At 38.3% G+C, this 24,618-nt stretch overlaps 3 protein-coding genes across 9 annotated transcripts; all 3 read left to right on the top strand.

Annotated features, from left to right (window-relative positions):
• Positions 1-1,813: 1,813 nt before the first annotated feature.
• LOC116189811 (zinc finger CCCH domain-containing protein 62-like) lies at positions 1,814-4,296 on the top strand. The gene is made up of 7 exons (XM_031519547.1): positions 1,814-1,893; positions 1,974-2,035; positions 2,313-2,366; positions 2,483-2,594; positions 2,761-2,859; positions 2,940-3,088; positions 3,389-4,296. Exons 3-7 carry the CDS (start codon positions 2,338-2,340, stop codon positions 3,957-3,959), a joined length of 960 nt encoding a protein of 319 aa, XP_031375407.1. The 5' UTR covers positions 1,814-1,893; positions 1,974-2,035; positions 2,313-2,337; the 3' UTR covers positions 3,960-4,296.
• A 506-nt stretch (positions 4,297-4,802) lies between these two features.
• LOC116189807 (peroxisomal (S)-2-hydroxy-acid oxidase GLO4-like) lies at positions 4,803-7,915 on the top strand. Of its 6 annotated transcripts, none has more exons than XM_031519530.1 (12): positions 4,803-4,827; positions 5,433-5,580; positions 5,684-5,808; positions 5,898-5,944; positions 6,021-6,098; positions 6,200-6,324; positions 6,426-6,483; positions 6,587-6,649; positions 6,821-6,890; positions 7,011-7,111; positions 7,405-7,509; positions 7,617-7,915. In XM_031519530.1, exons 1-12 carry the CDS (start codon positions 4,818-4,820, stop codon positions 7,794-7,796), a joined length of 1,110 nt encoding a protein of 369 aa, XP_031375390.1. In that variant the 5' UTR covers positions 4,803-4,817; the 3' UTR covers positions 7,797-7,915. The 6 variants fall into 6 exon arrangements, with proteins under 6 accessions (XP_031375390.1, XP_031375392.1, XP_031375391.1 ...); XM_031519532.1 differs by lacking the exon at positions 4,803-4,827 and adding an exon at positions 4,834-4,980; XM_031519531.1 differs by lacking the exon at positions 4,803-4,827 and adding an exon at positions 4,834-4,980 and having other exon boundaries at positions 5,358-5,580.
• Positions 7,916-11,042: 3,127 nt separating this feature from the next.
• LOC116189810 (peroxisomal (S)-2-hydroxy-acid oxidase GLO4-like) lies at positions 11,043-14,182 on the top strand. 2 transcript variants are annotated; one of them, XM_031519546.1, is made up of 12 exons: positions 11,043-11,234; positions 11,681-11,828; positions 11,929-12,053; positions 12,143-12,189; positions 12,265-12,342; positions 12,444-12,568; positions 12,670-12,727; positions 12,831-12,893; positions 13,065-13,134; positions 13,264-13,364; positions 13,644-13,748; positions 13,856-14,182. In XM_031519546.1, the coding sequence occupies exons 2-12, from the start codon at positions 11,686-11,688 to the stop codon at positions 14,033-14,035; spliced, it is 1,095 nt and encodes a 364-aa protein (XP_031375406.1). In that variant the 5' UTR covers positions 11,043-11,234; positions 11,681-11,685; the 3' UTR covers positions 14,036-14,182. The 2 variants fall into 2 exon arrangements, with proteins under 2 accessions (XP_031375406.1, XP_031375405.1); XM_031519545.1 differs by having other exon boundaries at positions 11,044-11,253.
• Positions 14,183-24,618: the final 10,436 nt, after the last annotated feature.

The following is a 24,618-nucleotide window of genomic DNA, read 5'->3' as shown; positions in this document are numbered from 1 at the left end:
TCCCCTAGCCGGCCACCACCCACTTGGGCGAGGTCGTCGATGATAGGTGATGCCCCCCACCAACCTCACCCGAGGGGGACGTGGCCAGTCGGGGAAGCCCCCAGCCGATCTTCTTCCTCTCGATGTAAAAAAAGTGTTATTTGCATATTTTAATTTTAATTTGTCCACTGAAATATATATTTTCTTTGATTATAAGGAAGGCTCATGAGTCAAATACAATGACTGTTCACTCAAATATATATCATTAGTAATAGTGATATTATTATAAAATTACATATCTTTCCTGTTAATTTATATTTCAATCCAAATACTGTAATATTGTATTACCATATATTTTCTTGGTAATATAACGTATTTAACAAATATAGTAATATTATATTTCATAAAATCTAACATTCCTAGACTTATTTTTCAGTGATACTTCCCCTATAATTTAACAATCAACAAACCAAACGCCCCTTAATGGATTTATCTAATTACATTGTTCGAAAGAATGCGATAAAATTGAAGGAAAAGAGAAGAAAGAATTACGATAAAAAGACTTGCCAAAAAAAAAAAGAGGGAAAAAAAAAGAGAACAAGATAATATTAATTTTTGGACAAAAATGGAAAATTTGAAATATATGACCGTTGATTTTCTCTCCCTTTTGCTACCTCTCTGAACTAATCTAGCGCTCTGTCAGATATCACGTCTCTTAAATCGGCGCCGTTCGGTCCGAGCTACGACATCCTCGAAGATGCTCACTCCAGGTTCTCCAACCTCTCAGTCAAGAAGAAAGGCAAACTCCGGTCAGCCGTTGTCTCTCTGAAGCTGTCTCTTCTTAACATCAATTCAAGCATTCGTTTTGCCAATGCAGGACTGATTTTTAGGTTTTCTTATTTCGATTAAATTTGAAGAGTTTGTGAGGATTCGGATTCTAGCGATGAGGGGGACGCTATTGAGGTTATTGTTCCGGAGCTTGACGAGAAAAACCAGAAAACTCTCGAGATTGTTCAGATACCCATTGAAGGTTCGTTGATATTTGGATTTTAGGGTTCAATTTCGGACTTGGTTTTGTATTTATTAATTTTACTATTGGGGATGATCATTGTATGGAAAAGGACGTGTTGACCAGTAGGGTTTTTACTATGCTTCCGCATTTCGAGCAGGAAGCATCAACCCTGTTTAAATGAGGGTTGACGACATTGCAGGGGCTTAGAGGCAAAATCATCTGTTTATTAGTTTAGAATTTCATCAAAATGTGTAATTTTTAGCAGGCATAGCTGAAGAAACTAAAAGGAGCTTTGGGATGTTGAATAGGAAGCATTGCCGTGTTTAAATGCACGTTTTTATGACATTGCAGAAGCTTAGAGAAAAAATCATCTGCTTTTATCAGTTTAGAGTTAACGTGTAACTTTTGGCAGCCATATCTGAAGAAACTCAAAGGAGCTTCGGAATTTTGAGTAGGAAGCATTGCCGTGTTTAAATGCGTGTTTATGACATTGCAGGAGCTTAGAGGAAAAATCATCTGTTTATCAGTTTAGAATTAGATCAAAACGTGTAATATTTAGCATTCATAGCTGAAGAGACTGAGGTTTAGTTTTAGGGCAAAATGACTGGCATTTAGATCACCTTGAAATGTTCCAAGGAACCTCATAGTTCTTTTGGCGAGAGCTTGTAGCATTTTTATCTTGCTGCATTACAGCATTAGTGCAGGTTTTTTCTACTATAAATTTTGGGAAACGCCGATGTCATTCCTAGTTTTTTATTGGCTTATTTGTTTTTACATCTTCCTGCAGATGGGAATGTAGATAAACTCAAAGTAGACCGATGTAAAGTTTACTTGAGGAAGACCGGGCTAAGATTGACCGGCACTAAGGAGACTCTAATTAAGAGGATGAAGGAGCACTTAGAGTAATATGACCCCTTCATAGTGATTGTTTGATACTGTTTAAAAGTTTATGGTGGTTCATTGCGGTATCTGTCTTTTGCAGAATTACAAATGGTGGAGGTGAGAAGAAATATCCACCCTCTAGCTTTGTGATAAACTGTAAAGGTGAATACTCTTTCTTTAGGTGCTGCATGTATTAATTAGGTCACTTTTTAAGTGTGGAACTGGCATTGAAGTATTGTAAATATTATAAATGTGCTCTATAATCTGATTATGCAGGTTAAGTTTTGTAAGAATTTTCGACATTACTGCTCGTTATGCTAAGTTGTATATAAGAAAAAGATGGATGAAGTTCTTTCAGTGTAGTTATTGTCTGATCTAGAGATTGAACAGCACTTTCCATCATTATAATCATTAAAATGAAGAGGTTTTCTTATGCAAGGGATGCATGCATTGGTGATGTGGTGATGTTTCAACAGAATGTTTATCATGATCAGTAAGTTTTTCTCGATGTCTTAGAGTTGATGGTGTGAGGAGCTGGTGTTTGGAAATAGAGAGAATGCCACCGTAATTCTAGTCTTTGGATGATAATCATGTTTATCTCTTTACTAGGTTCAACCTTGCGTCACGGAGTGCTAATGGTCCACCAATTGGCAAGAGAATTGTCGCAGGTCGCATTATCAAGGAAAGCTATGGTTCTGCTAAGCAACAACAAACATTCACAGTAAGTTCAAGTTTGTCCATCTCCACTTTAAACTTGACCAGTAAAGAGTGAGGGGTTAAGATTTTCGATTAGCTTTCATGACTTTTGTCGCTGATCAGATGTTTGTGCATTTTCTGAAGTATGACCACTTCCTTATTTTTCTTACATTTTATGATAATTTGGTCAGATAGAAGTTCTTTGGAGCAAAGGAGAAAAGCCGCTGCCTCCTCTTCATCCTTTGTTCATTAAAGGTCGAAATCTTTATCGGTTCAACACTATGAGACAGGTACACATTTCTAAAGATTCAGCACTGGTGCGTATTGCCTATCACTTGGTTGCTTACAGTGATGTCACTATTGATCTCAGAGATGGGAGGATGAAGCAGAAAGAGAAAAACTTTTGATGGAAAAGCACTCTAGAGGTTCTTTAGCAAGGTCTGATAGGGAAGCACGACTACGGGAGAAGGAACGGAGGAAAGCATTGAAAGCAGAAAGATACAAAGATATTAATGCCTGGTTTGGAATTGATTCTATTTTTCTTTTTCTTTTCTGGATTGAACTTTTTATTTTGTTTTTTAATTTTGATGTGTTAGGACTGTTCTCGAAAATTGATCTTATATAAAGGGATTGATGAAGGTAGAAATGATTCGGAAAATAGTATTCTTTCCTTCTCGTGTGGCAGTGAGGGTGTCCTCGACTTTTGTGTTACGCTAATCTCACCAAGTCTATGGCATTCGTATGACAAACTTACCAAGCACACCCTTTAAACTTTTTTCAATGAGTAACCTTTGTGACCTGTTGCTGTCAAAATTACAGGTTAGCAATGAAAAAGAAGGAAAAGGTCAATTGCGCTCGGTCAGGTTCCACCTTCACAATGAAAAATAATACTGTTCGAGCTCCAAAAGCAGGTCCTTTTGTTACTAATTCCGACCTAAGGATTCCACCTATAGCATTAGGACTTGTCAGGAACCGAGCGGTACATGCTCATGGTCCTCAAGTTCCGATTATTCTGCAGCATCCACAAGGAGGACAAGATCAACATCATCATGCTGCTTGGAAGAATCCTGGGATCTCACAGAGCTTTCCTGGAAGAAAGCAAGTTTTGCGCCATAACTATTTGGGAAGCCCCACACTCTGTCCCAGCAATTCTGCTCATATCCAGAACAGGGACGGGCACCCATTGGCGAACGTGAACCAATATCCGAGGATTGGAACACAGGGGCGAGCAGAATCACATAAGAGGCAGTTGTGCCGACACTTCAAAAGGGAATGTGCCACTTTGGAGATAACTGCAAGTTCTTGTACGAGTAGTGAGGAGAGAATGTGTGGAAAAGGCAAGAGATGGTCCCCGAATGGTCAAATGAAGCGCGCGAAGTGGCTCTACTAGAGATAGGAAGTTAGCTGATCGCAGTCCATGGAAATTTTGACAAAGTCATCTGCAATGTTTGCTCCATAGTTGTGCCCAGAAGCAGTTTTTCGTTCCTCAGGGGTTTGGTCGGTGAAATCTTCATGTAGATAAAAGATCTGTTCATAATGTGATGAACATCGACTGCTGGGAGTGGTATTTTTCTACTCCACAGCTTCGCTGTGAAAACACTTGTAGTCGGTCTTTTTGCAGATATTAGATACTCGAAATTTGGGATACATGAAATCCCTGACATGTTTGTGAGTTTGATTTTCTGCTTAGATTCTCATTCCTAATCAACTCCATGGCGTTTCACATGTGTTTCACATTGATCTTGGCTGACCGAGCCAGTCCAAAAGGATAGGCACGAATCGAGTTGAGATGCAAACTTCAATTCCAATCCTACTTCTAATCCTAATCCTCTCTAGAGAATCATCAATCTTAATCCTAATCATTATCCTGCCGGTTTAGATTGGAAAAGCTTTTGCTGTTATTGTATTTTATTGGCCGGGGGGTCAAATTATTGAAGGCCGTAGCTGCCCCAATCATTTTGCTTTCAAAATAGTGATAGTGACTGATGCAATGAATCTCGGAAAGTTGTTTTGTCTTGTTTGATTGGCGGCTAGCTGGGAAAACATTGGCTAGTCCAAGTTCCACATCAAATCTCGTGGACACCTCCCCCAGCAATCGACTTGGCCAGTTTCCGGTCCACAAGGCAGATCAGGACAGGAGGTCCAGCCGGAACTCGGTGGACCCACTTCCACACAATGTTCCACCGCCGTCCGGACATTTTGTCTTTGTACATGCGAGACCGAGTTGTTCACGGTGTAGCAGCAGATAATGACATCCAGTGAGTTCTGAACACCTTAAAGTCCATTAGTACGAGCTCAATTTGCCAGACAACTAGATATTTTATTTCCCTTACTCAGCTGTCAAACGCATCAGAGCCACGAGTAACATCGTGCCCGTACTCGCTCCACTGAGCTGCACCTTGCTCATCTTCGTAATTCTCCTCTTCTCTAAGCAATCAATCTTCTCGCAGGTTTACAGTAGCTCCTTTGGTCAAGTCTGCCGGTTTTCTTGATCCAGGCTAGCTCTCATTTAACGATATGTTCTAGGTGTTGTGTCTTCATGAACTTTGTTAGATTATTGTTCCGGGAAGAGCACGATGATCAGCTTGCTCTTTGTAGTATGTTCCAGCATAATTGTCTGCAGGGGATATGGATAGATAGATAAACAAACGGATTCTCTGCAGGCACTTACTCTGAATTCGAACTGTGGCGAAAGGGAGTCGAATATGTAAAGTTAGGATATAAACCTTAAAAAGCAGAATGTTTCAGTTTGGACTCTTTAACTATTGAGGTTCTTGTTATGTTTCAGGCAGGACATGTTCATGCTTGATGCTTCCACATCTTTTCCAGTTTCACGATTGACTAGTCTTGTCGATTTTTAAAGGGAACATGGCCGTGGAACCGGTGAATGTGAATGAGTTCCAAGAATTGGCTAGGCAAGTCCTTCCGAAGATGTACTATGACTTCTACAGTGGAGGAGCCGAGGACCAGTATACACTTGATGAAAATATCCAAGCATATCACAGGATAACGTACTGTATTGACTTAATTACAAGTCATTCTTTCTTTTGACAAGAGTTTGCTTAATCTTTTCCATTGGTTTGTAATTTTCTTCTTCGTGTTGTTGAATCTCAGGTTTCGTCCGAGAGTTCTTATTGATGTAAGCAGAATCAGTTTATCAACTACCATACTCGGTCACCATGTCTCCGCCCCCATTTTAATTGCTCCGACTGCTATGCATAAGTTGGCCCATCCCGAAGGTAGAAGATGAAACCTTAATTTCCTGAAAGAGTTGCTGCATTTGATTATGGCAGCTTTCCTCATTACCGTTGCTGCACTGGTTTTGCAGGAGAGGTTGCTACTGCTAGAGCTGCTGCTAGTTGTAACACGATCATGGTAATAAGTCACTGCAGATTCGATTCTCATTAATGTCCTCAAGCTAGTGAGATACTAAAAGTTGTATTTGATATAGGTTTTGTCTTTTGGGTCTACTTGCACCATTGAGGAGGTTGCTTCAAGTTGCGATGCTGTTCGGTTTTGCCAGCTATATGTACGCAATTTTTCTTTTGGTCGCTTTGCTCCTGTCTCCAAAAGCAACAAGCGATGTTTCTGCATTGAAACTGACATTCTACTGGGTGTTTCATCCATTAGATTTATAAGAGACGGGATTTATCAGCTCTAGTAGTGCAGCGAGCTGAAAGAAACGGGTTCAAGGCTATCGTGCTCACTGTCGATGCGCCCCGACTAGGCAGAAGAGAGGCGGACATTAGGAATAAGTAATTATACATGTTCTTTTCCTTCTTCTAGGAATGTTGATAGAACCGGACACGGTTTCTTACAACATAGTATACTATCTCTCTCGGTGTATGTTTTACAGAATGGTAGCACCTCAGGTGAAGAATTTTGAAGGTCTATTGCCGACAGATGTCGTCTCAGTGAGTGAATTGAAGATTATTGTTTGCTTAGCTTGTGATTACTTCAAACGTCACTTCGATGTTTTTAACATCAGAATGTGATCTTTCGGTCCAATTTATGCAGGATAAGGGTTCAGATTTTCAAGCTTATGCTGAGGCTACCTTGGATCCCTCCTTCTCTTGGAAGGTGATTTACATAACTAACCATCTTCAATCATATCGAGTAATTTGCTCCTTCTTTCCTTTGTATTGGGTGGAAGTGACTCATCTACATTTAATCATTTCTTGGAAAGTTCACTTATTGGTCTCTATATATCATATTGGTGGTTTGAGTAGTCAGTGCTTTATCACACTGCAGGACATTGGATGGTTAAGATCAATCACAAACTTGCCAATTCTGATAAAGGGAATACTTACTCGTGAAGATGGTTAGATCTTGGTCCATTTTTTTCCTTTACTACTATTAGGAAAAGAATACGCTTCCCCTTTCAATTCTCGTCAGTTTAGATGAGTAGCCTTACTCAGATATTATTACTATCATTTGGCAGCAATTAAGGCAATGGAAGTAGGCATTGCTGGGATAATCGTTTCTAACCATGGAGCTCGACAGCTGGATTATTCTCCAGCTACCATTTCTGTCCTCGAAGAGGTTCGTTTCAGTGTACAAGTGCAATTTAATTACCTGCGTCTCTTATGTATATATTATTCCACAGATGCAAGCATTTCTGTCTTTGTTGATGAATCATTCAGTAAAATGGAATGGAAAAAAAATATTCATATACAATCAAGGAACAAGATTAATGATGATCCGTTTGCTTCCCTCTCTTGGAATGAAACGCGACATGATCTTTTTATTACAGCTTTCTTCACCTAAGATGCGTGTTGCTTGAAACTCTTGCGAGCCATAGACCAACTGATTCAAGGCTTCTTTCCATTTCATAGGTTGTTCATGCAGTTCAAGGGAAAGTCCCCGTTCTCATTGATGGAGGAATAAGGCGGGGAACCGATGTTTTCAAGGCATTAGCTCTTGGTGCACAAGCTGTACTCGTAAGTTCGACTAATACCATTTTAAAAAGAGGTTAGGTACGGCTCAGAAGATATTTGAGCTTCCTTGACATGCAGTCCCTTTTGTTCTTTGATGTTGCTATGGTCAGATTGGAAGGCCAATTATCTATGGATTAGCAGTGAAAGGGGAGTATGGCGTGAGACGGGTCACCGAGATGCTGAGGGACGAGCTCGAGCTCACAATGGCCCTCTCGGGCTGCCCGAGCGTGAATGATATTACAAGGAGCCACGTGATGACAGAACGTGATAGAGCCCGTTCCATGTTTTGATTCATTTGGCATTAGGCAGCGCATCTCCCGTTTGGATTATTTTCAAGGAACGCATGTAACATGTCAGTTGGACGAAAGAGTGATCTTATCTATGTCTATATCTATATACTCTCTCTCTCTCTCTCTCTCTCTCTATATATATATATAAAACGAAGCATGAATTTAATTCTCACCCTGATACATCATAAAAATAAGAAATGGAGGTCTCTCGTTTTGTCATGTCATCACTTATTATGTATGAAGGATTTTTTTGTCATTAATCATGTAGTAGAATATATAATTATTTGTATATGGCTTAACAGAATATAACAAAATATGCAGTAAACTATATACATTAATTATTATTTAGGAAAAATTTCATATTGTAGCAATTTATATATATATCTTGCACTAGTTGAACAAAGAGAGGCAATGCTATATTAGTCAATGCAATGCTATATATTATGTCGATCGCATTATATCAATATATATAGATCACATATTCTATATAAGAAATATATTGCAATGCTATATTAGTCAGTTAGTCTAAGTGTATTTCTAGAATTATATTATAAGGTAAACTATGTTAATTGGAAAATGTGCATATATTTAACTATAAAATCTCTACTCTAAGCAGCCCCAAATTCACCAAAATAATAATTGCGAATACATAATGCTAAAATTTTATAGACTCTATGATTATTAATCTTTCTTTCATTAACTAAAGCTAAAAGTTTTGCATTTTCTAGATTTATAATTATTTTCTTATAAACTAGATTGATAATTGAGATAATGTCAATAAAAATTTTTACATGAATTATTTGCTTATGAGCTCTAAAATGAATATTATCTAACATGGGTATGAAATTTGTCTTATTAAAGTTTACAAAGTATAAAATCATATAAATCAATATTAATAATTGTCTTAATATCTAACATTTCATAATAATTTTTTTTTTTACAAAATCCGTGCAACTCAAGGGTTCAATAGCCTAGTTTATACAATATCAAAAAGCTATTTAATACATCTGAATGTTAGGGGAATTAATAGACACAATCTTTGGGAGAATTTAAAATTTCAAAAATTATATATATATAGACCCACTATATGACATTAATTATATTAGAGCAGGCTTCTACTAAAACAAAATTAAAGCAGGCTAATCAATACAAACAAGAAAAATGAGATTTATTAGAAACTAGTTTAGCAACTTAATTTATTATATATTAAGTTACGTAAGTTAATGTTAGGGGACCTTAATTACTGTGAGAACTGTTGGGAATTATAATTCCACATGAAAAAAAAAAAACCATGAGTTTATATGAGACTTGGGTATCAACACTTATCAGCTTGAATTTTTAAGTGGATATGGACCCGAGCTTGTATAAGCCCAATGAATTATTAATATGATATCAGAACACAGGTTACGCGTATGCGCGCCCACGCACGTGTACGCACTTACACCACGTTAAGCTCAATATATTCGAGTACAACCAAGAGAGAGTCTCATGTTAGTGTCCCCCTTGCCCGAGCACGAAAGATGAGCTCGGGTCGAGGTCAGTTGTTGAGGGCGGATATTTAAGGGCACGTGACAACGTGTAGGTAGAAATAGACCACACGTTGCACGTGAGAGCAAGTGTTGGGAATTATAATCCCACATGGAAAAAAAATAAAAGAATAACCATGAGTTTATATAAGGCTTGGTTACCAACACTTATTAAGAAAATCAAATATAATATGAGAAAAGAGAAATGAGATATTGAAACGTGGTGGCCAGAGGCCAAAGCCACGGGAGTAGAATTACTAGCCTATTTATAGGCTCAGGAGGCAATCGAATTAGGAAAGAAATGATATCAAAATACTATCATAAAATCTAAATGCAATACTAGTAAATCGTAACGATACCAATTAACCAAATTGATTGATATAATCTTATTCAAATGTTATATTTCCTAATATGATAAACTAATATTTCCAATACTCCCTTTCAAGGTGAACATGGAGTGCAACAGAATGTTCATCTTGCACATGATTTTAATCTCCATAATTTCATGATCTGCAATTAAACAATAACTTTCATCTACAACCAAATTTTACGGCGATGATAAAATGGAGTTTCTTTGACTCCAACAAAAGCTCTCCGTTCTTTCTTTATACCTAGGCGATATGCGTGATCGATGCACGCTCTTCAAATGTTGACTTCAATTGGTGGTTGCAGCGGGCTTGTCCTGACCGACTTGCTCTGATACCATGAGGAAAATCAAATATAATATGAGAAGAGAGAAAGGAGATATTGAAATATGGTGGCCAGAGGTCAAAGCACGAGAGTTTATTATTTAGACCGACTCACTAACTCATCGAATACATAGAATTGCTAGCCTATTTATAGGCTCAGGAGACAATCGGATCAGGAAAGAAATAATATCAAAATAATATCATAAAATCTAAATGCGATACTAGTAAATTCTAATGATACCAATTAACCTAATTGATTGATACAATCTTATTCAAATATTATATTTCCTAATATGATAAACTAATATCTCCAATAAGAACAAGTAAATCTATTATAAATTAAACAAGACAAATTAATTTTAGGTGCCTTAATCTATGATGGATATATTGCCTAAAATTGGGGCCTAAAGCACTTGCCACCCCAGCCCTTGCCCCCTCCGATTTTCTTTTTCCTTTTATTTTTATTTTTTAACTTTCAAGAATATTTGTTTATTAGAGATAATCTGTTGGGTCTCACTTGACCTATCATAATGAGCCATGTGGCGTCAATAGTATTCGTTAGCGATTTTAGTTCAAATTAACGTCATGTTACAATTGATATCAAATCGATAATTTATATATTCTTAGGTCCAAAACAGTTCATATTAAAATTGATAAAATGTAAAAAATTCATATTTTTTTTGGGTAATTAACCCTACTCTCTCTTTTATTTTTTGCCTTTTGTAGTATTAACCCTACTTTTTTGTAACTGCCAACCCTATGCTTTTGTCTCCCTCTCCCCTTTTCTTTAATCCATTGGCTGGAAATTATGATTTATTTATATACGTTGAAATCTTTTCTTTAATCTTTTGGATGTAACTTTTTTACTACTATAGGGAGAATCCACCGGAAACTCAGTGGACCCACTTCCACCCAATGTTCCGCTCTGTCCGGACATTTTGTCTTTGTATATATGAGACCAAGCTGTTCACGGCGTATTCACTGATACTGACATTCAGCGAGTTTCCTACACCTTAAATTCCGCCTGTCAGTCCAAGCTCAATTTGCCTCAGACAACCAGATACATATTTTTTCTTTTACCCCTTCTCTTTCCTTGGTGAGAATGGACTCAGCTTACAAAAGAGCCTAAGAGCTAAGTCCTCCCACTGTACTCGCTCCACTGAGCCACCTTGATCATTTTCGTAATCCTTTTTTTCTTCTCCAAGCAATCGATCATCTTGCAGGTTTATTCTAGCTCCTCAGGTCGGCTCTTCCACCAGTTTCTCTGTTTCGCCGGTTATCACTTAATAATATGTTCTCAGTTTCCAGTCTTCGTGGACTTTGTTCAATTAATGTTTCGGGAAGAGCACGGCGATCAGCTTGCTCTCTTTAGTATGGTCCAATATAATTGTCTGCGGGGGATGGCTCCTCAGAAGATAGATATACCGATAGATAAACAGATGGATTCCCTGCAGGGATGGACTCCGAATTCGAACTGTGGCAATATAGGGAGTTGAATTTGTGAAGTTAGGATGTATTAATCTGAAAAAGCTGAATGTTTCAGATTCGACTTTTATACTTTTGAGGTTCCTGTTGTGTTTGGGGTCAGACATGTTCATACTTGATGCTTCTCCATCTGTTTCAGTTTCACCATATTGACTTTTTGTGCTTCTTTTTTTTTTTTTTAAAGGGAACATGGCCGTGGAACCAGTGAATGTGAAAGAGTTCCAAGAATTGGCTAGGCAAGTCCTTCCGAAGATGTACTATGACTTTTACAATGGAGGAGCAGAGGACCAGTATACACTTGGCGAAAATATCGAAGCGTATCACAGGATAACGTATTGTATTGACTTAATCACAAGTTGTTCTTTCTTTTGACAGGAGTTTACTTAATCTTTTCCATTGGTTTGTGGTTTTCTTCTTCATGTTGTCTCTCAGGTTTCATCCGAGAGTTCTTATTGATGTAAGCAGAATCAGTTTATCAACTACCATACTCGGTCACCATGTCTCCGCCCCAATTTTAATTGCTCCGACTGCTATGCATAAGTTGGCCCATCCGGAAGGTGGAAGACGAAAACTTAATTTATTGAAAGAGTTGTTGCATTTGATTATGGCCGGTTTCCTCATTACCGTTGTTGCACTGGTTTTGCAGGAGAGGTTGCTACTGCTAGAGCCGCTGCTACTTGTAACACGATCATGGTAACAAGTTGCTGCAGGTTCGGTTTTCGTTAATGGAATGAAGCTAGTGATATCCTAAAGTTTGGTTTGATATAGGTTATGTCTTTTGGGTCTACTTGCACCATTGAGGAGGTTGCTTCAAGCTGCAATGCTGCCCGGTTTTTCCAGCTAAATGTACACAATTTTTCTTTTGTTCGCTTTGTTCCTGTCTCCAAAAATAACACCCGATCTTTCTGCATTCAAACTGACATTCTACAGGGTGTTTCATCCATCAGATTTTTAAGAGACGGGATTTATCAGCTCTAGTAGTGCGGCGAGCTGAAAGAAACAGGTTCAAGGCTATCGTGCTCACTGTCGATACACCCCGACTAGGCAGAAGAGAGGCGGACATTAGGAATAAGTAAATATACATTTTCTTTTCCCTCTTCTAGGAATGTTGATAGAACCGGACACGGTTGCTTACAACATAGTATACTTTCTCTCTCGATGCATGTTTTACAGAATGGTAGCACCTCAGGTGAAGAATTTTGAAGGTCTATTGCCGACAGATGTCGTCTCAGTGAGTGAATCGAAGACTATTGTTTATTTAGCTCGTGATTACTTCAAATGTCACTTTGATGTTTTTAACATCAGAATGTAATCTTTCGGTCCAATTTATGCAGGATAAGGGTTCAGATTTACAAGCTTATGCTGAGGCTACCTTCGACCCCTCCTTCTCTTGGAAGGTGATTTACATAACTAACCATCTTCAATCATATCGAGTAATTTGCTCCTTCTTTCCTTTGTATTGGGTGGAAGTGACTCATCTACATTTAATCAATTCTTGAAAAGTTCACTTGTTACTCTCTATATATCATATTGGTGGTTTGAGTAGTCAGTGCTTTATCACACTGCAGGACATTGAATGGCTAAGATCAATCACAAACTTGCCAATTCTGATCAAGGGAATACTTACTCGTGAAGACGGTAAGATCTTGGTCCATTTTTAACTTTATTACTATTAGGAAAAGAATACGCTTCCCCTTTCAGTTCTCGGCAATTACAGTCAGTTTAGATGAGTAGCCTTACTCAGATATTATCACTATCATTCGGCAGCAATTAAGGCAATGGAAGTAGGCGTTGCAGGGATAATCGTATCTAACCATGGAGCTCGACAGCTGGATTACTCTCCGGCTACCATTTCCGTCCTCGAAGAGGTTCGTTTCAGTGTAAAAGTGCATTTTAATTAACTGCGTCTATATATCATTCCACAGATGCAAGCATTTCCGTCTTTGTTGATGAATCATTCAGTAAAACGGAATGGAAAAAAATCTTCATGTACAGTCAAGGAACAAGATTAATGATGATCTGTTTCCTTTCATTCCCTTCAATAAAACACGACATTATCTATTGTTACAGCTTTCTTCACCTAAGACGCGCGTTGCTCGAAACTCTTGTGAGCCACAGACTAACTGATACTTCTTTCCATATCATAGGTTGTCCATGCAGTTGAAGGGAAAGTTCCCGTTCTCGTTGATGGAGGAATAAGGCGAGGAACCGATGTTTTCAAGGCGTTAGCTCTCGGTGCACAAGCTGTACTCGTAAGTTCGACTAATACCATTTTAAACAGAGGTTAGGTACGACTCAGAAGATATTTGAGCTTCCTTGACATACAATCCCTTTTGTTCTTTGATGTTGCTATGGTCAGATTGGAAGGCCTATTATCTATGGACTAGCAGTGAAAGGGGAGTGTGGGGTGAGACGGGTCATCGAGATGCTTAGGGACGAGCTCGAGCTCACAATGGCCCTCTCGGGTTGCCCGAGCGTGAATGATATTACAAGGGGCCACGTGATAACAGAACGTGATAGAACCCGTTCCATGCTTTGATTCAGAAAAGTGAAACCAGTGGATCTTTACAACTAATAATATTGTTGTGATTGCTACTCAAAAGATGCTTTAATTTCGGGAATTATTATGGTGCAATCACTTTGAATTATTAATCATACAATTAAATAAATTATGTAAATTGCCGCATTAAGTGACTATTAATATTTTGGATAACTTACATGTACTTTAAGAAAAAATTACTTGAAAGTAAATTACTTAGATTCCAAGTAATTTACTCATGAATCATATAAGTTACTTGCATTTCAATGTAAATTCACACTTTAGAGAGAGTTTCACTTAAATTTATAGTAAACTAAATGGAAGGCAACGCATATGTATAGGCTAGAATCATAGGATAATGAACGGATCAATAACCATGATGATTAAGTTAAGTCGAGGAACACATGTAACATGTCAATTGGACGAAAACAATGTATTATCTATATATTATCTATATTTATATATTATTTACATTAGAGAAGGTTTTATGGTTTAACATTCACTTTCCAGAATTGTCGTAACGAAATAAAACAAAAAATGAGAGCCACTAGATGAAAGAATGAATCAGTAATTCACTTATTATTATTATTTTTTTTCCATCTTAAGCTCTTTTTTTCTCCCTATCTTCCTCTTGCTAGTTCCACGGGGCGCAACGGAAGCGAAAAAGGAACAGAAATTCAAAATTTCCTACCCGTGAAACTAATTCCAAGACCTACTAGAAGAATAAGAGTAAATAAAAACGTACCTGGAATATTTAAAGTTGTCGACCGAGCGTCCCACGCGTGACGCCTCTACTGGAATCCACACCGACTTTGTCGACGAGTCTTCGAGATCGGCGGTGCTAGCGACCAACACTCGAAAGAAACACTGGTGCGACTCTCGAAATTTATTAGACTTAATTGGACCTAATGAGTTGAACAATTCAACTCAATTATGCCCATTTATATACATACATGTATATCTATATATTTGTGTATGTAAACGTACACAAACACATGCATACATATATATCTCATCTATATATCTATATATATTCTGTACCTTTATATAACAAACAGGAAGGGAAGAAAATTCAAATCCACCGATGTGGGATTAGAATTACATGGGCTCCCTACATGACATGTGTCTAGGTAAATGGCATCATTTAATTAGCCCATGTGTATGTATAAATGTAGACATATGTATGGCCCATGTGTCTAGGTAAATGGCATCATTTAATTAGCCCATGTGTATGTATAAATGTAGACATATGTATGGCCCATGTGTCACCGTATTAATCTTGCATCAATTTGGTCCATTTAATCTAATAAATCGAGTCTAATTAATCGACAAATTTAATCTCATTAAATATCCGATTAATTAGTCGCACCATAAATCATCTAATCTTTATTAGATGATTTTATTGTTTCAAAATATCTCGTCAATTTAGTCGTAGTGTGTGACCCTGTAGGTTCCCAATTACGTTGACAGTAATATCAAAATCTCTATTTCAATATTACAAACAGTGAGTGGCATCTAGCAATGCATCACTGTTACTCAAGTAATCGGAAAGTCAATTTCTCGACGAACCTTGTGACCTCCATTACCGTGTAATATAATCCCTTTGTCCTCTATATCTCTATTGAGCCCAAGGCATGGTCGATGACATCCTTGTATGGCTCAATATCTCTTTTTCTTGGTTTACCGGGTAAGTCTATCAGAACAAATGAGCTCGATATCATTATATCGACTCATTTGGGTATGCATACACTTTTAGACTTAACCACCAAGTGGCCGTGAGATATCGCTCCCGTTTCGTAGGAGGGACAAATCCTATCTTGATCACTCACATTCCTCTCCATGCTCTGTGGTATACCCAATAACTGTCTTTATAACCATCCTGTTACAGTGGCGTTTGACAGTATCAAAGTATATGACATTACATGTAGGAATCTATGGTGACCTCAAGTCAAAGGACCATTACACTATAGTCACTTTGAGATATGCTAATGACAGTCACGTAACAACCCATGTAGCAATCTCATGGCGGATCAGTCCTAAACACATTACTCTTAATGTATACATGTGGTGTGATTTGATATCTCCATATCCATGACCTATGAGATTTGATCATCAATCAACACTTACACTAATCTAACCGTATTATCGTTGTCCTAATTAACGATAATACTTTGACTATGGACATTTAGGAATAATGTTCAGTAATTATAGGATCTCACAATCAAGTCACACTTGATGCCTATTGAACCTACTATTCCAAGGACATTATTGTGTAAAATCATATTTAGCGCAATTTACACAATAACAGATATGCCTCGTAATATAATGAAATACATGTCATATTACAGAACTGATGATAGATTGCATCTAGGGCATACACCAATTCCCAACAATCTCCCACTTGCACTAGAGCCAATCTGGCATCTGTCTAATGCCAATAGATCTAGTGTGAGCCTCGTGCTTGCGCTGCACAAGAGGCTTCGTAAGTGGATCTGCGAGATTCTCATCTGTTGGTATTCTGCATATCTTCACATCTCCTCTGTCGATGATCTCGCGAATGAGATGGAAGCGCCTGAGTATATGTTTGGATCGTTGGTGAGACCTGGGTTCCTTAGCTTGCGCAATGGCTCCATTGTTGTCACAATAGAGATCCACTGGGTCTACGATGCTAGGAACCACAGCAAGTTCTTGTATGAACTTCTTAATCCAAACGGCCTCTTTTGCAGCGTTAGAGGCAGCAATATACTCGGCCTCTGTGGTAGAGTCGGCTACTGTCTCCTGTTTGGAACTCTTCCAACTCACAGCACCTCCATTCAGGCAGAACACATACCCTGACTGCGATCTACTGTCGTCCTTATCGGTCTGGAAGCTAGCATCGGTGTAACCTCTTACAACGAGCTCTTCTTCGCCTCCATATACCAAAAACATCTCCTTAGTCCTTCGTAAGTACTTAAGGATGTTCTTTACTGCAATCCAGTGTCTTTCACCTGGATCTGATTGGTATCGACTCGTCATACTCAAAGCATACGAGACATCTGATCGAGTGCATAACATAGCATACATGATGGATCCAATAGCTGACGCATATGGAATCCTATTCATGCGGTCCCTCTCCTCTCGAGTAGAAGGACACTGAGCCTTCGAAAGGCTTATGCCATGTAACATAGGCAGCGACCCTTTCTTAGAATCCTGCATGCTAAATCGCCGAAGCACTTTATCTATGTATGCACTCTGACTTAAGCCAAGCAGTCTCCTGGATCTATCTCTATAGATCCTGATACCTAGCACGTAGGTAGCTTCGCCTAAGTCCTTCATAGAGAAACACCTTCCCAACCAAGTCTTCACAGACTGTAAGGAAGGAATGTCATTCCCGATCAGAAGTATGTCATCTACATATAACACCAGGAAGATTACTATGCTCCCACTAACCTTCTTGTAAACACAGGGTTCATCTTCATTCTTGATGAAGCCAAACTCTTTGATTGCATCATCAAAACGAAGATTCCAGCTCCTAGAAGCTTGCTTCAGTCCATAAATAGACCGTTGTAGCTTACAAACCTTTCCGGCACAATGTGGATCGACAAAACCCTCAGGTTGTGTCATAAACACATCCTCGAGGAGCTTCCCGTTCAGGAAAGCAGTTTTGACATCCATTTGCCAGATCTCATAATCATAATAAGCTGCAATTGCAAGTAAGATCCTGATGGATTTAAGCATAGCTACCGGGGAAAAGGTTTCGTCATAGTCAACACCATGAACTTGTCTGAAACCTTTTGCCACAAGTCGGCCCTTAAAGGTAATCACATTACCGTCCATGTCAGTCTTCTTCTTGAAGACCCACTTACACCCAATGGGTTTTGCCCCTTCAGGTGGATCAACCAAAGTCCATACTTGGTTAGTGTACATGGACTCCATCTCAGATCTCATGGCCTCCAGCCATTTCTCAGAGTCTGGGCCTATTACGGCTTCCAATAGGTTGTAGGCTCATCATTATCTATGAGCAATACGTCATTGTCTTGAGTCACGAGAAATCCATATCTCTCGGGCTCATGACGTATCCTACTAGACCTACGAGGCTCCTGTGTCACCTGTGTAGAAGATTGTGCCACAACAACTTGTGATACTTGTTCTGCAACATTGCCCGTCGATTGGTCAATGTCATTTTGTGGTAGAACTTCCCCAAGTTCTAATTTCCTCCCACTAGTTCCTTTGAAGAGAAACTCTTTCTCAAGGAATACCGCAGTTCGAGCGACAAACACTTTGCCCTCGATGGGATTATAGAAATAGTATCCTCGAGTTTCCTTAGGATACCCCACGAAGTAACATTTGTCCGATTTAGGGCCAAGCTTATCCGAAGACAATCTCTTCACATAAGCTTCGCAACCCCATATCTTTAGAAAAGACATCTTGGGACGTTTCCCATACCACATCTCATATGGTGTCCTTTCAACTGATTTCGACGGAGCATTGTTTAATATGAGAGCAGCTGTCTGTAGAGCATATCCCCAGAAGGAGTCAGGTAAGTTTGCATGACTCATCAAAGATCGAACCATATCTAATAAAGTTCGATTCCTCCTCTCAGCTACACCATTCCATTGTGGTGTTCCAGGTGGAGTCAGTTGAGATAAAATCCCACACTGTTTAAGATAGTCAGCGAACTCATAGCTCAAATATTCACCTCCTCGATCTGATCGAAGAACTTTAATGCTCTTACCCAACTGATTCTCCACTTCATTCTTAAATTCTTTGAACTTTTCAAAGGATTCAGATTTGTGTTTCATCAAAAACACATATCCAAATCTACTGAAATCATCAGTAAATGTAATAAAGTAGAGATACCCACCTCTAGCAAGCTTGTTCACTGGTCCACATACATCGGTATGTATGAGAGCCAAAAGATCACTAGCTCGCTCACCTTTTCCGGTAAAAGGGGCCTTAGTCATTTTCCCCATTAAGCAAGGTTCGCATGTCTCGATCGATTCTAAATCAAACGAGTCCAGTAATCCATCCTTATGGAGTCTAGAGATGCGATTCTCGCTAATATGGCCTAAACGACAATGCCAGAGGTAAGTCGGGTTCGAATCATTAGATTTGAGCCGTTTGGTTTCCACATTATAAATAGGCGTATCTAGATCAAGAACATACAGACCATTACTTAAATGTGCACTGCCATAATATACATCATTCATGTACATAGAACAACACTTGTTCTTTATAGTGAAACAAAATCCCTTCTTGTCCAAACAAGAAACAGATATTATGTTTCTACTAATAGCAGGTACATAATAACAGTCGTTAAGATCTAATACAAGCCCAGTAGGCAAACTAGGTGATAAGTCCCTACAGTTAATGTAGCAACTCTTGCTCCATTTCCAACTCGTAGGTCCACCTCGCCCTTTGTCAACGATCTACTGTCCTTTAGGTCCTGCATATTTCCACAAATATGAGCACCACATCCGGTATCTAATACCCAAGATGTAGAAGTAGTAGATACATTAATCTCTATAACATGGATACCTGAAGTGGAAGTCTCACTTCCCTTCTTCTTCTTCAACTCTTCCAGGTATATCTTACAATTCCGCTTCCAATGTCCAGTGTTGCCACAATGGAAGCAGTAATCATTCTTCGCCACCTTGGCTTTAGGCTTCAACGCACCCAAGTCAAAATTGGATGCACCTTTAGCCTTCTTGCCTTTACTCTTGCTCTTGCCCTTTCTTTTGGTCCCTTGGACCATTAGAACGGACGTCCCCTTGCTGATATCATGCTCAGCTGTTCTCAACATGCTAAGCAGTTCAGGCAATGGTTTATTGTAGTCATTCATATTATAGCTCATAATGAACTGACTATAACTGCTGGGCAGCGACTGTAGGACTAAATCTGTGGCCAACTCTTGACCAAGAGGAAATCCCAGTCTTCCCAGAGTCTCAACGTACCCAATCATCTTGAGTACATGAAGACCCACCGGGCTACCCTCAATCAACCTTGCCTGAAAAAGTGCTTTAGAGATCTCGAATCTCTCATGTCGGGCCTGCTCTTGATAGAGCTGCCTGAGATGCACGATCATATCGTACGCCTTCATGTTCTCGTGTTGCTTCTGAAGCTCCGAGTCCATGGTGACTAACATGAGACATCCGACGTTTACGGCATCATCATGATGCTTACTATAAGCATCTTTCTCAGCTTGGGGGGCATCGTCAGGCGGTGGCGCAAGAAGAGGTTGCTCTAAGACATATAGCTTCTTTTCTTGGGTGAGAACAATTCTCAAGTTTCGATACCAACCAAGGAAATTATTCCCTGACAGTTTGTCCTTATCAAGGACGGATCGCAAACAGAAAGTACTAGAAGTGCTCCCTGCCATGGTAACTACCATAGAAATATACAAAATAAGTATTATGACACAACAATATTTAATGAGGACTTTATAAATATTGCTCCCACTATTTATATCAAATCAATGACCCTCAACATTGATTCAGAGAATATCATTCTCATAGTAGCTCAAGATCCATATCTCACCAAGCTCTGAGTCAGCGAGGGCTGATTCACCCAGAACTGGCTATTTAGGTAGGGAACTCACTTTCCCAATTGCATCACATGCAACTCTTGATTAGTTGGGTGAATAACTCCTTATTCAAATCTATCTTATAGATCGATGCCCAACTACATGCCTCTGAACTCCTAATCCTATTAGGCTTGCTCAGTTAAGTCCGACCCACTGGTAAACACAACGTCTTACTAGGATAGATAAGGGCATCCTGCGAAGGCAAGGTCTACACACTCATCGATCTTGGTCTTGACGAGCGTTACACGGTGGAAGGATATGGACTTAATATTTTGAGGGATTTGATTAACATTTAATCGATCTCACTATACACTATTATGTAACTATTACATAATAGTCCACACGTATAACTATTATACTAACACAACTAGGACATTGTCCATGTCTAACAGTCATGCACCGCAAATATCAAACATAATCACACGAGTACCAAGCATAAAATCATATTTTATGCTATTATCTACTCAGATTCTAACTAGCTAGGCTCTGATACCAATTGCTAGTTCCACGGGGCGCAACGGAAGCGAAAAAGGAACAGAAATTCAAAATTTCCTACCCGTGAAACTAATTCCAAGACCTACTAGAAGAATAAGAGTAAATAAAAACGTACCTGGAATATTTAAAGTTGTCGACCGAGCGTCCCACGCGTGACGCCTCTACTGGAATCCACACCGACTTTGTCGACGAGTCTTCGAGATCGGCGGTGCTAGCGACCAACACTCGAAAGAAACACTGGTGCGACTCTCGAAATTTATTAGACTTAATTGGACCTAATGAGTTGAACAATTCAACTCAATTATGCCCATTTATATACATACATGTATATCTTATATATTTGTGTATGTAAACGTACACAAACACATGCATACATATATATCTCATCTATATATCTATATATATATTCTGTACCCTTTATATAACAAACAGGAAGGGAAGAAAATTCAAATCCCACCGATGTGGGATTAGAATTACATGGGCTCCCTACATGACATGTGTCTAGGTAAATGGCATCATTTAATTAGCCCATGTGTATGTATAAATGTAGACATATGTATGGCCCATGTGTCTAGGTAAATGGCATCATTTAATTAGCCCATGTGTATGTATAAATGTAGACATATGTATGGCCCATGTGTCACCGTATTAATCTTGCATCAATTTGGTCCATTTAATCTAATAAATCGAGTCTAATTAATCGACAAATTTAATCTCATTAAATATCCGATTAATTAGTCGCACCATAAATCATCTAATCTTTATTAGATGATTTTATTGTTTCAAAATATCTCGTCAATTTAGTCGTAGTGTGTGACCCTGTAGGTTCCCAATTACGTTGACAGTAATATCAAAATCTCTATTTCAATATTACAAACAGTGAGTGGCATCTAGCAATGCATCACTGTTACTCAAGTAATCGGAAAGTCAATTTCTCGACGAACCTTGTGACCTCCATTACCGTGTAATATAATCCCTTTGTCCTCTATATCTCTATTGAGCCCAAGGCATGGTCGATGACATCCTTGTATGGCTCAATATCTCTTTTTCTTGGTTTACCGGGTAAGTCTATCAGAACAAATGAGCTCGATATCATTATATCGACTCATTTGGGTATGCATACACTTTTAGACTTAACCACCAAGTGGCCGTGAGATATCGCTCCCGTTTCGTAGGAGGGACAAATCCTATCTTGATCACTCACATTCCTCTCCATGCTCTGTGGTATACCCAATAACTGTCTTTATAACCATCCTGTTACAGTGGCGTTTGACAGTATCAAAGTATATGACATTACATGTAGGAATCTATGGTGACCTCAAGTCAAAGGACCATTACACTATAGTCACTTTGAGATATGCTAATGACAGTCACGTAACAACCCATGTAGCAATCTCATGGCGGATCAGTCCTAAACACATTACTCTTAATGTATACATGTGGTGTGATTTGATATCTCCATATCCATGACCTATGAGATTTGATCATCAATCAACACTTACACTAATCTAACCGTATTATCGTTGTCCTAATTAACGATAATACTTTGACTATGGACATTTAGGAATAATGTTCAGTAATTATAGGATCTCACAATCAAGTCACACTTGATGCCTATTGAACCTACTATTCCAAGGACATTATTGTGTAAAATCATATTTAGCGCAATTTACACAATAACAGATATGCCTCGTAATATAATGAAATACATGTCATATTACAGAACTGATGATAGATTGCATCTAGGGCATACACCAATTCCCAACACCTCTCCCCCCTCTTTTCTTTCATTCTTTTTGGCTGGAACTATTTTTTCTCTCTGAGTGACCCTTTTTTCTTTCATGTCTACGCATTTTTCTTTACTAATAATTATTTTATTTATTAAAAAATTTACATATATAAAAAAATTATGAATAATAGTTATATTTTTAGAAAATTTAAAAAGATAAAAAAAAATTATGATAGACCATGTATAGCAAGAAAATCTTAAAGTCAAACACATAGGTCATGTCGTCACTTGGCTCGACAAAAATCTAACATGGACGTCGTTTTGTTATTTAAAAAAAAACTAATTTATCTTTTTATACTTTGAGAGGAAGGAGACTGGCAGGGGGCTCCCCCGGTCAGCCACCTCCCCCTCGGGCGAGGTCGTCGATGATAGGTGATGCCCCCACCGGCCTCGCCCAAGGGGGAGGTTGCCAGTCGGCGAAGCCCCCTTCTGGTCTCCTTCCTATCGATGTAAAAAAACTGTTTTTTTTAAATAATTTCTTGGCTAAAACAACATTGTTATGGCCAATAACGTTAAAAAATAATACATTTGACGCCCTGAGTGCCTAGTCAGTGTCCATGTCAGATATCTGTCGAAGCAAGTAACGGTCAGACCTGAATATTAGACGGAATTGGAATTGGAATTGGAGGGTGAAATCATTGGCTAATTTAATTGAGATACTTAAGTGGTGGCAATATAATAATTGGAGGACGAAATTGTTAGCGGACTCAAAAAATTTTATTATACAAGTACAATTTTTATTTTAAAAAAATATAATTTCAAAATTTATTTAGAAAAAGTATAATTTCTTAAAATAATATATCTATAAAATAATTTTGACATAATTAGTAACTAAAAGAAAAATCTATTAATATGCAATAAATATATTTAAATATTGAACACTTTAAAAATAGTAAAATATAAATGTATTTATAAATTTTAAAAGGTAAGAATTTGCAAGAACAATTTATGATGATAGATGATTTGTACTTCTTTTTTTTTTTTTTTACAAAATACAAGGAAGTCATCTATTACAATTTTTTATAATTTGATATTTAAGAAAATGTAATATGTTTTCTAAGTAATATCATTTTCTTCATCCATATTTGGTACTATAATTCATCCATATTTGTCATTATATGCACTAATATTTGAAAGGTTTCAATATAAGAATATATATAACTAAAAGAAAAATTCAATTATGGTGAAGAGCGATTCCCATTCCTGAAGCGGTTTGAACCATTCTAGGAATTGGATAAAGTGAGTGTCCGAATTCCTAGCTTCAGTAGGATAACTGATCATGTCTCGTACTGCAGCATGGTGTCTAAAAAACTCGAGCATTTCTTCCAATTAATTTTTAAAAATCCATAAAAAATAACTATTTTAACTAATAATCCGTGTAGAGAGCCTATTAGAATTAGAGTAGGCCATGAGATTAGAGGCGTTAACGGCTGAGATTTCCTCCGGACTACATGTTTGGCCCTTTGAATGAATAATCGTATAGACCACTGAGGCCCGACTGCCCGGTGGTAAGACAAGGGGTTGAGTTCGAATCTCACCTCTTGCAACTGCTCTTCCAGTAAGGGTTCTATATGTCCCCCTTCCGGAGTCCGGGGACGAGGGAGGCGTAACTGTCCGTTCGAGAAACTCCCAAATAAATAAAATAATAATAATAATAATAATAATAATAATAATAATAATGAAATTAGCGGGAGCGGACAGCGAATCGGACATGAAGCGCCAAATTTATATTATAGA

The sequence above is a fragment of the Punica granatum genome, unplaced genomic scaffold, assembly GCF_007655135.1.
Source record: "Punica granatum isolate Tunisia-2019 unplaced genomic scaffold, ASM765513v2 Contig00021, whole genome shotgun sequence".
Classification (NCBI taxonomy): Eukaryota; Viridiplantae; Streptophyta; class Magnoliopsida; order Myrtales; family Lythraceae; genus Punica; species Punica granatum.
The sequence above is the reverse complement of the archived record's forward strand: the minus strand, read 5'-3'. Positions and strand labels throughout refer to the sequence as shown.

Bases quoted from the DNA above. Each gene is read 5' to 3' on its own strand.
- LOC116189810 (XM_031519546.1), top strand. From the start codon at position 11,686: ATGGCCGTGGAACCAGTGAATGTGAAAGAGTTCCAAGAATTGGCTAGG. The intron at 12,569-12,669 runs GTAAATATACAT...CATGTTTTACAG, and splicing joins GAGGCGGACATTAGGAATAA to AATGGTAGCACCTCAGGTGA. The intron at 13,749-13,855 runs GTAAGTTCGACT...TGCTATGGTCAG, and splicing joins TCGGTGCACAAGCTGTACTC to ATTGGAAGGCCTATTATCTA.
- LOC116189811 (XM_031519547.1), top strand. From the start codon at position 2,338: ATGTTTCAACAGAATGTTTATCATGATCA. The intron at 2,367-2,482 runs GTAAGTTTTTCT...TCTCTTTACTAG, and splicing joins CAGAATGTTTATCATGATCA to GTTCAACCTTGCGTCACGGA. The intron at 2,595-2,760 runs GTAAGTTCAAGT...TAATTTGGTCAG, and splicing joins AGCAACAACAAACATTCACA to ATAGAAGTTCTTTGGAGCAA.
- LOC116189807 (XM_031519530.1), top strand. The intron at 6,099-6,199 runs GTACGCAATTTT...TTCATCCATTAG, and splicing joins TTCGGTTTTGCCAGCTATAT to ATTTATAAGAGACGGGATTT. The intron at 6,325-6,425 runs GTAATTATACAT...TATGTTTTACAG, and splicing joins GAGGCGGACATTAGGAATAA to AATGGTAGCACCTCAGGTGA.